We start from the raw sequence: 13,281 nt of genomic DNA, 5'->3' as shown, positions 1-13,281 counted from the left end.
GATTTTTAGCCAGTTGGTCAGAAGTACAGGTTTGTGACTGGCATCTAAAATGGGAATGGCGGGTGGTACAGTCTTGTAGGACTGAAGCGTCAATGTGTGGAATCCAATGCTGTCTCTGGTTTGATAGTGCCAGAATTGAGTTGAATGCTCAGACATGTAGCTGGTGTTCCGAGAATTGCTTGTTGGATGTGTGGAAATTCCCCCAGTGTTGGAAATTGAGCCTCAGAACACCATTTATAGGGGTATGAACTTGTGGCTGTTGCACTTATTGTCGTGTCGCTGCTCAAACATCAACCAAGCTGTAGGTACTGTCCTCTTATTAGATGGAAGGTGGGCCTTAGCGTTGTAGCAGGTATAGACCCCATGGAACTTCCCATAGGACGAAGGGAGTAAAAAACACATCAAGAGTAACATGGAAACTTACATTACCATATGTAAAATAGATGGACTACAGGAATTTGCTGTATGGCTCAAGAAACTCAAATAGGGGCTCTGTATCCACCTAGAGGAGTGGGATGGGGAGAGAGATGGGAGGGAGTTTCAAAACGGAGGGGATATATGTATACCTATGGCTGGTTCATGTTGAGGTTTGACAGAAAACAGCAAAATTCTGTAAAGCAAGTATCCTTCAATAAAAAATAAATAAGTTTTTTTTTTTTTAAAAAAGGACCCAGTAATACAAGGTAGGATAAATTCGATAGTTAATTAACAGTACAGGCGAAAGCCTCTTAGGAAGGGGGAAAAAAAAATCAATGAAAGCAAAAGGGGACTGCTTCATAAAAGAGAAGGGCTTTAATTGTGCCTTGAAAGATTGGTAGCATTTGGCTAGATGGAGGGAAGAGCCTAGTCATCAGGGAGGGGGGAGTGAAGTCAAGAGCTGAGAAGTCAGGTGGCAGGTGTAGGAGGCGATAAGAGTGTAACTAGAGCAGTGTTTGCTCTGGTGAGTTTTGAGATAAGGTAAAAAGATAGGCTGGTAGATGGAAGAGGGCCTGGCAAAAGAGAATGGAAGGATTAGACAGAAGTTCACAGCACATACCCGGGAAGTGAATCCCATAGGTATTCTTTAGAAAGTCTCAAAACCTCATCAGTGGGATGCCTGAATTCCCCAAGCCTGTGACTGGTGATTGTATTGGGTTGCCTGTTTTCTTTCCTCTTAATCTTTGAGTATCTTCCAATAGAAGATATTTTATAGACAGGAAGAGCCCATGTAGCTTGGAGCATTTGATATCTGCCTGAGGAATTCCTGATACCCTCAGTGAACGAGAGCAGCTAACATGAATCCTGGAAAGAGATTTGGACTCCAAGGCACATAGCAAATGCTCTTCTGTGTTTTTGTCCAACAGAACTTTCTCCAATGATTAAAATGTTTTGTATCTGTGCTGTCCAGTAGAATCACACATGGCACTGAGCACTTGACATGTGGCCGGTTTGACTAGGGATTGAATTTTTAGTTTTATTTAAATCAAATCTTGAGAGTTCCCTGATAGCATAGTCGTTAGGATTCCGGGCTTTCACTGCTGTGGCCCAGGTTCAATCCCTGGTTGGGGAACTGAGATCCCACAAGCCATGTGGCACAGCTAAAATAATAATAATAAAAAATTAAATCTAAATTTAAATAACCACATGTGGTTAGTAGCTCCCATGTTGGCTCTGCAGCTCTAGATGTCAGGAAAGGCTGAAAACTACATTATCTCATAAATTCCTTGCAATGATTTAAAAGAATCTGCACTTCAAAAAGCTTGCACTTACACATTCCAAATCACAAGGGTGGGAAAAACTTAGGAAAGGTCTTTTCCATGGAATCAAAGAAGGATCACAGTACGGTGGAGCACATCAGTCCTTGGGATTTACTCTGTCAGCCCCCTTCTAGTGGAAATAAAACTGAGTAACAATACTGAAGCAGAAACAATATAACTTGGGCATATAATATAAATGCTATTAACCTTAAATTCAGCTTTATTCTTTGCACTTATGCTAGAAAAGAAAACACAAACTCTCCTTACCCTTTTCCTGTTAGGTTTAAAAATCCATTTACATAATACTGAGGCACCTAGTACAGATGGACATCTTGTAGGAAAGATCAGTATGTAAAAAATATATCCATCCTTCCCAACCATTCACCTATCTCTCCAATCATCTGTCTATCCATCTGCCTATCCACTCATCCTTCCATCCACCTGTCTTTCCATTCATCCATCCATCTACCCATCTACCCATTGTACCCCTTTGTGATTTGCTGACTCACAAAGAATAGATTTTCTCTCATTTGCCCAAATAATGAGAGCTTAATGGAGAGGAATAGAGAAGAAATAGGTGATGAAGTGACATGTTTTTAAGAGTATGCTTTCAGATGATTAATCATACTTAACACTCCTAATAGTCTGTTGTTTACAAAGTCAAAGTAATGAATATATGAGAGACTAAAAAATGACAAATGACTAATGCTTCAAAACAGTAAGATGAAAGGCATCACGAGATAATTCATGTCTCAGATAATAAGCCTCATGTTTAGAAGAGGGTCAAAAATCTGGGCTAGAATGGTCTAACTTAGGGCTTTAAGATGGAGGCTTGAGCCAGAATCCAAGTGATGGGTAAGATGACAGATAAAAATCATGATTAAAATTTGGAAGGACCTTAGAAATAATCTAGCTCAAGCCTATTATACTAGAGATGATTCAACTAAGGTCAAAGAGTTAAGAGACTTGGTTCAATTCCTTTATGTGGGTAGCAATGGCAGGAAACGAAAATGTAGGGTTCTTGATGCCCATTCAACTTTCATGCATCGCATGAGATGGGGAGAAGGGTCTTCTAATTAGGAAAGGAGAAAGCATTCTGGAGAATGGGAGTGACACAGCATGAGCAAGGAAGCAGAGCCAGGAAGTTGTCGGTGTAATGACCATGTATGAGGATGTCAATATATGTGAGGAGGGGAAGACAGCATGGTGGGGGAGCAGGACCAATAGGGAAGGGCTTGAATATAAATCTGCAGTTGGTCAGTGGTGTGAAACGTAGAATCCTGGGACTGCCTTGAAGTCTCCCTTTTATGCCCCAGTATAAACATTTCCAGAAAAAATGCTTTGCTTTTCATATAAACAAAGACAAATTCACCTGGGGAGGGAAAGCTGAAGAAAGGTGGCTGGGATGAGTACTTGCGTATCTGGTCAACCCACAGTGGGCTGATAAGCATCCATCCTGAGTCAGGAGATTTACAATGGGAACTAAGAATCTGCATATTTTTAAGCTCCCCAGTGACTGCAATGATTACCAAGTTTGGAGGGTCTTCTGGTTCACCCTTTTACCAATCCATCAGATACAGTCTACCACTTTGGAAAACTCTTTGACAATATTTATGAAATACCTGCCCTCTATGATCCAGCAATTCCTCTCTCAGGCATATACTCACTTACGTTGCCCAACAGGCATGAATAAGAATACCCAGAGCAGGTTATTATCAACCCCGAACTGGAAACAATCCAATATCCATCAGTAGTAAAAAGAATAAATTAACTGAGGTATATTCATACAATGGAACACTACACAACAATTGAAAAGAATAAACCATTGCTATCTGCACCAACGTGGATGACTATTCCTGACATAATGATAAGCATTAAGAAGTATGATTCTATTTACATAAGATTAAAGAACTGGCAAAAATAATACATGGTAATTGAACTCAGAATAATGATTGCCTCTCTTTGAGGGTGAGGATTAACTGTAAAGGGACATAAAATACACTCCTAGGGTGCTGCAATTGTTCTATATCTCTATTTGGGTGGTGGTTATATTGTTATATAGAATATGTGAAAAATACTGAGCTCTATACTTGTTCAGTTTACTGTACAGATTAACCTTGTTGATAAGAAAAAATACAGGTATTGTGTGTGTGTGTATGTATATTTCCTTGCCAACCTTATGAGGTTGTTATAAAACTCCAATAGCTTTTCTTTTTTTCTTTTTTTATTGGAGTATAATTGCTTTACAATGCTGTATTAGTTTCTGCTGTACAATGAAGTGAATCAGCTGTATGTATACATATATTCCCTCCTTCTTGGACTTCCCTCCTTCCCCACCCTTCCAGGTTATCACTGAGTACTGAGCTGAGCTTCCTCTGCTTCATAGCAGGTGCCCACTACCTATCTGTTATACATGGTAGTGCATATATGTCACTCCTAATCTCCCAATTCATCCCACCGTCCCCTTTCCCACCCTGTGTCTACATGTCTGTTCTCTCTGTCTCTGTCTCTATTCCTGCCCTGGAGATAGGTTCATCTGTACCATTTTTCTAGATTTCATATATATGTGTTAAAGATGAGATACATAGATAAGTACAGTCATACATTTTAACTAGCTCAATACTGATTCTTGTTGAAGTTGGTTACAAGCACTACTTGTGATACAGGCATTCTGTCAGTTTTTTTAAGCCTTAGCAAAACACAAAAAGTTAGTTATATGTAAGCTTACAAGTAATTTCTGAATTTGGAAAAGACATGCAGTAACTGTTAACTTAATGGTGCAGCCCAGCTTTTGAGAGAGCCTTTCTGCTGATGGTGAATTTGGTCTGCTTTGAAACCCTGGAGAAGAGTTCCCTGCAGCTGTATCTTTTGTTGCACGCCCTCACTTTCCTCTCCCCCCATTCCCGATTCCACCCTAGGAAGACAGGAAACACTATCTGTAGCACTGCATTCACCAACCCAGAAACCAAAATCTCATCTCACTTCCTATCGTGAAAATGATCGTCATCCTGAGGTACCCTTGGCCACTGGTAACAAGCTACCTACCTGCTGCCACTCCACAGTTTGCCTGCCCTGGCCCAACAGTAAGACTGCCTGTGGTCATGAGGCCCTGGTGGGCACATGATCAGGGTTACAGCAAGCTGAGGATGCGTGGTGGGAAGTGAAAAACCCTGTCCAGTGGGTGCCATGTGTAAACCTCATTCCTGGGCTATTATTTTTCAGTCTGTGAAAAAGTTGTGGGTACTGAGCAGTGTACTTCAGGCAGCTAAGTATAAACACATGTCTCCAAATACTGATAACACTATCTTTATTTGTCCATTACTTCACAAAGCCACATCACCTGGGGACTGTTTGTTCCCCTACAAAGTGAGAATCCAGCCCCCCCATATGTATTAAAATGTGGGACATTTTCTTCAGGGTATACATTTTCAAGAGCTGCTTCTATGCCTTTCTCAGTACACTCTTACATCCCCATGTATCTTTAACACCACAACATACAGTAGACTTTAAAATAAAAATTGATTATTTCTGGTTCCTTGCACCAGTTTTTCTTAATTTGGCCATATGGTCAACTATGTGTCTGGAGCCTATCCATTACTGTGTCCAAGTTCTAGAGCCCAGAAGTATATAAGATATGTTCAGCAATTTATGTGAACCTGCAGATATTTCCTGACTGGTTATTTCAAGCAAGGTTTTTTTATGTGACAGACATCTGATAAATGCTTAAAGAATGAATATGAATGTTTAAGAATGGATAAATGTGAATTTTTAAGCACTATGTTCACACAAGAAATGCAGTTCACAAGTATGTATATTTCCCAGAATAAAACATTGTACTGGATTCCCTACCCACTCCCCCCACCCCCGAAAGAGCCCTAAAGGTATTACATATGGAAGTACATCAAAAAACATACTAAAATCTGAAATCAACCTTGAATGGAGCTTTCTCATGAAAAAAAAAAAAAATCCTAATAATGCTTGATTTCACTTAAGAGATATTTAGAAAAACCAGCACACAAACTGTTCAGTTCCAGAGAACCAAATACAACATCAGCTGTGAGAAACATTAAACTGTCTGAAGAGAATGGATTTCAAGGAAATGCTGCTTATTTTCTCCTCTTGGTTATTTCTGAAAGAATATTTAATGAAGAAATGCAGTGGGACTTTTCTGTTCTTTGAAGACTTTGCTTCCAAGAAACATTTGCCTGGGGTTTAAACTCTATTAGGTGTGATTTTTTTTTTTTTTTCTCACCAGTCAATTAATTTTGCAGGGAACAAGAAGTTAGGAAGAGGCAAGGCTAAATCAATTGTCTCCAGAAAATGCACCTCAATCTTATTCTCAGAGATTTTTTTTTCCCCCTTTCCCCTGCCATGCACTGATTTTTCTTTCTTAAACCAATATATCAAACTCAAGAAGTAATCCCTAGCATAGAAACATGCCCGGAAGGGAACTGGAGTTTGAGAAGAACTTCCCTGTGCAAACGGCCCCATATCTCCCAGTGTGGTAGCTCACCTACTGAGGCATCTACCACCCTTGGCGAGAATGTCACTGTCCTCCAGGACTTACCTGTCTGCTGAGAGGGCCGTGAGTGTGAAGACAGACACCCCTACTGAAGTAAGCTGGATAAAGGGGATCAGTTTGCAGCCAATTCTGCCAAACAGCCATTTGTCAGCCAGGTACCTGCTGGCATCCACAGGTGCACAGGTTACCAGGAGGAGCAGGTCTCCCAAAGCCAGGCTGGAGATGAACAGGTTCGGCACGTTTCGCATGGACTTCACAGTACAGAAGATCTTGATCAGGGTGATGTTGCCAACGAGGCCTATCAGAATGATGACTCCATAAATTGCAGGGATGACATACAGGATCCCAGGGTGGAACCAGTCGTCATTCATGGGGAGCTCCACACTATGATTAGAAATGTTGCAGTGCACGAAATGGTCCACTTCCAAGTTCAGAAGCAAACAATCATTCAGAGCCATCCTCTGGATTCCTTCCCACCTAAAAAAGTGCCCTGAGATGCTGTTTCTTAACTTTTGACTTTGCAGTTGGGTAAAGATGAGGACAGAATCTATGCTGGGCTCTTTATCTTCTTGAATAAAAATATAGATACTGTGGCATTCAAAACTGCCTGGCACTATTTTGATGCTGGTGCTGCTCTGCTCTTTACATGACCAGTGTAATACATCTCTAAATTGAGTAAGTTAACAACAAAACAAACACAAAAACTCAGCCCCCAAAAGGCTTAGAATCAGACCCGCTCTGTACCAACACCTTTTACCTCTGGTCTAGTCCGAGTCTCCCTGGCTGTAGTTTACTAAGAACTTTGGGCCTGCTATTTTCACACGGCATTTGCTGTCTTTCCTGATATTTAGAACCTGAAGGTTTAAAGTGGGTAGAAAAAAACTGCACTGAGAAAGCCTCAAATACCATAGGCGGGAATGCTTTATACGTCACCATCTTCACCAGCAAACCGCAGCTCTGCTGAGCAGAGGCTCTGAAGAGGAACCAGGGCTACTTACAGACAGACAATGCCAGCCCCCTGCTGGACACTTCAATCACTGCCCGGATGCCTGCTCTGCCCAGATGAGACTCGCACAGCAGTCTGCGGGTCCTAGGCGACAACTTTAGCAGGTAAATTTGGGCTTCACTTTTCAGACGCAGCACTTCTGGTAGGTATTTCCTAAGTGTTGCTGGCACTATGCAAAGCACTGGAAATCCTTCTGATACTAGAAAGATTTTCCATATCCAGATTCACAGCCCATTCTCTCATCTTTTCCAATACATTAGAATATAACATGTTAAGGCTGCTATAAAATGAGGTCTGTCCCTGAATCAAACTGCACACAGATACGCAGGGCGTCCACATGTGAGTGGTCCCACGCAGCCTTCCTGCTGCCTATTTGAATGGGGATCGTTTCTGAGAGCAAACCTTCAGCACCTGACATCTGGGAAAAGTAGAAAGCAGGACACATACATGCTCTGTCCTGTAGATGGGCCAGGCCATTCCTGTTCCCTTTACCAGAGAGAAAAAAAATCAAAAGCCAGCTATTTTTTAACTCTCACAGATTAGCAGTCTTTTCCAGAAGAATGGGTATTTTCTCATTGGATCTAAAAAATACATGAATTGGCATTCTGATGCAGCTATTTGCAATTTTTAATTAATGCTTGCTGCATTTTATAGCAAATTTCCTCATAAGCTCTGAGTGGGAAATGAACTGTGAAGTAGTTACAGATAACATACTGAGGATTTGGGGAGTGGAAAGAATAACTTAGAGTTAACTTGTGCCAGGAAAGGCTTTACTGAGGCGGTACTATTAGATGTCAACTTTGATCTTTAGCAACATACAAAGGTGAATCTTTAAGACTTTATGTGCAGCCAGCTCTTCCAGATACATTGCAGGAAGCCAGTTACTAGCGGGCACTGTTACCAAAAGTTTGGTTTTTGAGGATTCATAAGGAATAAAGAAGTTTGCACTCATCACCATGCCGGGGCCCACTAATAAAGCCTCCAAGTGTGTTGTCATGGAAATTTCCAAAGGCAGGTTACAAAACCAAGGTGGCTGCCATGTTCCTTCTATAAACCCAAGGGCTTTTGCTGCTCTCAGCCAGTAGTAGTAGAATCTGATGCTACATGCCCAGAGTGCGGAGAGCTTCTCAGTGGAGATCAATAGCACCAGTAATCAGTCAACAACCATGAGCCTAATGGTGTTGATGAGCTGTTGGCAACAGAGGTTAATGCTGTACATGGACTCTGTGCTTAAGTCCTGGCTCCTTCACTCATTATCTTGGCAAGTTAGACTAGTCACTCAGTGTCTTAAGTGTCTCCTCATGAGATTAAGTTCCTCATCTGTAAAGTGGGGATAATTTAAATGAAAGTTAAATGAAATTATCCATGTTAAGACTTCATAGAATTTGGCACATAGTAAGTACTCAAGTAATATCAGCTGCTATTATTATAACTATTATTATCACTGTGACTGAAAGAGACTATTTTTGTGATTTTACTTTGGAAAAGCCCAATAAAGTCAGAATAGCAACTGACATCAAGATCAATAGGCAAAAGGTCCTATCATACACGTGAATCAACTAGTCCTCCATCTACTTGAAAGACATCAAACAATTGTCAGGTTCCAGGCACTGTGTAAGAGCTAAGGGATTGAGAAAAATAAGATGAAGATACATGTTATTATGGGTTTCCCAGATGGCTCAGCAGTAAAGAATCCACCTGCAATGCAGGAGACATGGGTAGACTCGGGTTCGATCCCTGGGTCAGGAAGATCCCCTCGAGAAGGGAATGGCTACTCACTCTAGTATCCTTGCCTGGAAAATGCCATGGATGAAGGAGCCTGGCAGGCTGTGGCCTATGGGATCGCACAGTCAGACATGACTAAGCGACTGAGCACATATAAACATGATGAGATCCGTCATGACCCCAATTATTCAAGCTTAGACTTAGAGGACTTGGTTTCAAAGAATAACTCAAGAAGGGTTTTCACATAGATACTGCAAATGCTTCTGTTTATTCTATACCATATTAACAATTCTGCTTCTTGAAATTCCTATGGTGGCTTTCTTCTCTGATCTTTACCTTTCTTCCTCTCAATGACAATGATTGCTTCTGGCGTTGTTTTTGTTCATTGCTAGAGGGACAGCCTTGTAGGAACTATGGCAAAACTCAGAGAAATTCACCATTCTTGGACTAGAAGAATAGGTGAGGCATTGAACTACCTGGGTTCATCCTGAGGATTTTGAAACAAAGGTACCAATAGCCAGAACCTGCCTATATTCTTATATTAGACTTGGGCATCTTTGGGCCTTTTAACCTTCTGAAAGTTAAAAGCTGAGTATTGTTTAAATAGAAATAAACTCCGGCTTATTAAAAAAAAAAAAATCACAACATTTAGACCCCATCCCCTCCCTAGAATAAAGCAACTACCTTTTCTCCAGAGAAAGTGACATTTGATCTTAAAGGTTAAGTGTCTGGCAGAATCCTTTGAACAGAGAAAACAGTATGCCCCTAGGATGGAGGCTTAAAGGAAAGAACGTGGCACTGAGCAGGGGACAACTTCAAGTCCAAAAAGGCCATCCAGATTGGAAGAGGGGATGGGGAAAGAGCAGTGTGAAAAGCACCCTGAGGCAGGTTTGAGTGACACTGTGATGGATCTTGGATTCTTTTTAAGAAGTTTGGTCTGAAAGGCATAATTCTGGTTCACAAAGAAGACTCCTGGATGTTGTTGTCTCCTTTTATTTCTTTAGACATCCCATATGCTGGGCCAACCTCACCTTGTAAATCCAGCTGGGCCCTTAGTGTTTCTCCCCATATAAGCTTATAGTTAGCCATGATTTCTCACGGCTGCTGGTGGTATTGAGTGTTCCACAACACGATAGACTGTTACGGTAGTATTTTAGAAGTGAAAATATAATAAAATTCAACACCTAATATTTTGGGGAGCAAGGTTATTTTAAAAAGCTCATTAGAAAATTTTGATGTCATTTCAACTAATTAGCTATAATGACTCTCCATCCCGATCATTATGTGTTACCTTCTGGCAGATCACCAAACATACTTAAAAATTTGCTTCGTTTTTTATTTAGTGGTGAGCATGAGATGCCTATGACTTATGAAAATGAGACAGAACAAACATAATACAAAGTCCCCATCCTCAGGGACTCCTTTCTGAATAGGAGTGTGACTCAGCATCCTTTCTTATGTGTTGGAGCAGGAGTGTCACTTCTATTTCAGGCTAAAGAGTCACATTTTCCATTCTTCCAGAAAACTGGATTTTTTTTAAATATGGGGGAGAGGCACAGTCCCTTGGTAGAATTTGGTAGGATGGGTGGATTCAATGGGACCAAAGAGAGTAGAGACAGTCTCTTTCCACCAGCTATGTGCACACCACTGCGGCTTCCAATAGCTGGTACTCTTGGTAGACTGACAATGAACGTACACAGAAAAGGTAAATTAGTTATAGAGTGGGTAGAACTTGTAGGTGGAACCCAAGTAAAGAGAAACGGATGCTTTGGGTCTAAGAGAGAGTCTGTCTGGAACAAAGCTGTACAGGGGAGTAATAAATGAGAAAAGGGAGATTGGATCTGCTGGGGAAGACTTGACATTTTAGGTTTCTGGTTGGACTTTAGGCTATAAAACACTGGCTCTTTTATATATATTAAAAAAATTTCATCAAGATTACCTGGAGTGATTCTTAAAAATGCAGATTCTGAGGCCATACCCCAGACCTATTGAATCAGAGATCCAGGGATAGAACCCAAGAATCACTATTTTTCATGAGGTCCCAAGGGGACTGTAGCGCTCTGCTATCCCAGAGATCATGGCAACATGACAGTCCTTGTGCCTTCCCTCTGTGGAGGGAGAGGCTGAGCAAGGAAGCAGATTTAGGAGACTGTTAGTACAGGCCCTTGATACCCAAAGTATGGGCCCTGAGTCAGAAGCCTGGGTATCACCATAGAGCTTATGAGAAATGCAGAAATTCAGGCACTACCCCAGATTTCTTTAATCATAATCTTCATTTAAAAAATGTATTTATATATTTGGCTGCACTGGTCTTAGCTGGCACATAGTATCTTTAGTTGCAGCATGCAAACTTCTTAGTTATAGCATGTGGGATCTAGTTCTCTGAGCAGGGATCGAATCCAGGCCTCCTGCATTGGGAGCTCAGAGTCTTAGCCACTGGACCACCAGGGAAGTCCCCATATTTTGCATTTTAAGAAGTTCCCCGAGGACTCATATGCACGCTAAAGTCTGAAAAGTGTTGATCTAGTGGTTAGGGAGCTCTGGCAGAAAAGGTTAAGAAACCAGGGCAGAAAAGGGGAACAGATAGGAAACTGGAATTTCAAGTTCAGAATGAAACCAGCAAGTGGACCAACTGGAAGCTGAATGAAGAATCCTTGATTTGGGGTTGTTGATATCTCTGATAAGGCTGGGAACTGTCCCAGACTGCAGGGCAGGCAAGTTGTTTTTGTCACAAGACAGGGGGCCAGAATCCCATTACAAAATAGGGAATACAGGCAATGGAGAAGCCCAGAATGATGAATTTTTTAGGCTTGTGACTCAGTCCAGCAAGAACAAGGGGGAAGCCACTGTGGAGGGAAATGCTGAATCTGGTTTCAGGCATACTGAGTTCACTATATGAACAAGGGGAAGGAAGAAAGCCAACGGAAACAATTGCTGAAGTCTGGAAGCAAAGAGGTAAATAATTAGAAGGGCTGTCTGAGAACCAGGATGTCGGATGACAACAGTTTAAATGCACAGAGAAATCGCCAAGAATCAAGTGAAGTTACGCTTTGAGGAAAAAGTCATGTGCTGAAAATTAGTGGGTACCGAACATGACTGCAATATATGTTTGTGGCAGCACCATGGAGAAGCTGCTGAAAAGATTGTAGCAACCCTTGCTTGAGAAGAATCAGAGATGTCAAATTTTAGTGCTGCAGCAGGAACAAAAGAGACAGATGACTATATCCAGATCCTGTAATGCTGGGATCACTTCAAGTTCCCTTCTCTTTTCTTAACAGTCTGTGACTTTTCATGGTGCTTGGAAACTTAGGAGAGATGGGGGGAGTCTTTTGAAAGAAAGAGTCAAGTTTCATTTTGAGCCACATGAAGCTGCAGGTTGATGCTCAGAGAAGGCCTGGAAGTGGAAGACCAGCCCCTCAGTCAGACTCAAGGCTGAGAGGACACCTCACATGGTGTTTTTAACATATTCCACCAGTTCCTGGTACTGTTTCCTTCAAAAGGTGGAGATAAGTTTCCCTCCCTTTGAATGTGAGCTGAACTCAGTGACTGGCTTCTAACAGAGTGAGGCAGCAGTGATAGTGTGTAACTTCCAAGATTAAAAGACAAAGGACACTGCAGCTCCCTCTGTGCACTGTCTCTGAAGGAAGTCAGCCATCATGTTGTTAGGAGACTCAATGGACCACAGGCTGAAAAATGGAGGACTCCCATCCACAGCTCTGTGAGTCATTTTGGAAATGGTTCCTCCAGCCCCAGTCCAGCCTTCAGATGACTGCAGGCCCAGCCAACTTCTTGACTATGAGCTCAAGAGATACTCCAAGCCAGAACCATCCAGTCACAACACTCTTGAATTCTTGATCCACAGAGACTGTAAGTTATGGCAGCTCGTTACACAGTAGTACATAACACCTGGCAAACAGAATGGATGAAGGGGCCAGGGCAGGGGCGGGGACCACCAAAATGACAAAAGAAAATAGAACAAGAATATCAGAAAAGGCAAGTACTATAAACTGGTTGAATCTTGAATAGAGTGTGAAGCAAAGAATGGTCAAATCTAGAAAAGTTAAGGAGACAAATCCACGTGTTATTCAGTACCACCAAATTTTCTTACCTGGATAAAACAGATGTATTTAAAAAAATATAAATAAGCTGAACTTTCTTGACTAGCCACCATGTACCGGGAAATTAGATTACTTATATCCCATTTTTCCATCTGCTAAGTGAGCTTGGGCAAGTCAAATCAATTCAGTGAACAGTATTTGCCACTGAACTGTTCTGTGCCATAGATTCCTCCT

At 41.5% G+C, this 13,281-nt stretch overlaps 1 protein-coding gene across 1 annotated transcript in view; it reads right to left on the bottom strand.

Moving 5' to 3' along the window:
• The window catches only part of GRPR (gastrin releasing peptide receptor), a 43,644-nt gene extending 36,488 nt beyond the window's left edge, over nt 1-7,156 (bottom strand). The window contains exon 1 of the mRNA XM_027534712.1: nt 6,304-7,156. Coding sequence (XP_027390513.1) covers nt 6,304-6,716 — 413 coding nt within the window. The 5' untranslated portion in view covers nt 6,717-7,156. The remainder of the gene's footprint in view (nt 1-6,303) is intronic.
• Nucleotides 7,157-13,281: the final 6,125 nt, after the last annotated feature.

This window comes from Bos indicus x Bos taurus, chromosome X (assembly GCF_003369695.1).
Source record: "Bos indicus x Bos taurus breed Angus x Brahman F1 hybrid chromosome X, Bos_hybrid_MaternalHap_v2.0, whole genome shotgun sequence".
NCBI classification, from domain to species: domain Eukaryota; kingdom Metazoa; phylum Chordata; class Mammalia; order Artiodactyla; family Bovidae; genus Bos; species Bos indicus x Bos taurus.
The sequence above is the reverse complement of the archived record's forward strand: the minus strand, read 5'-3'. Positions and strand labels throughout refer to the sequence as shown.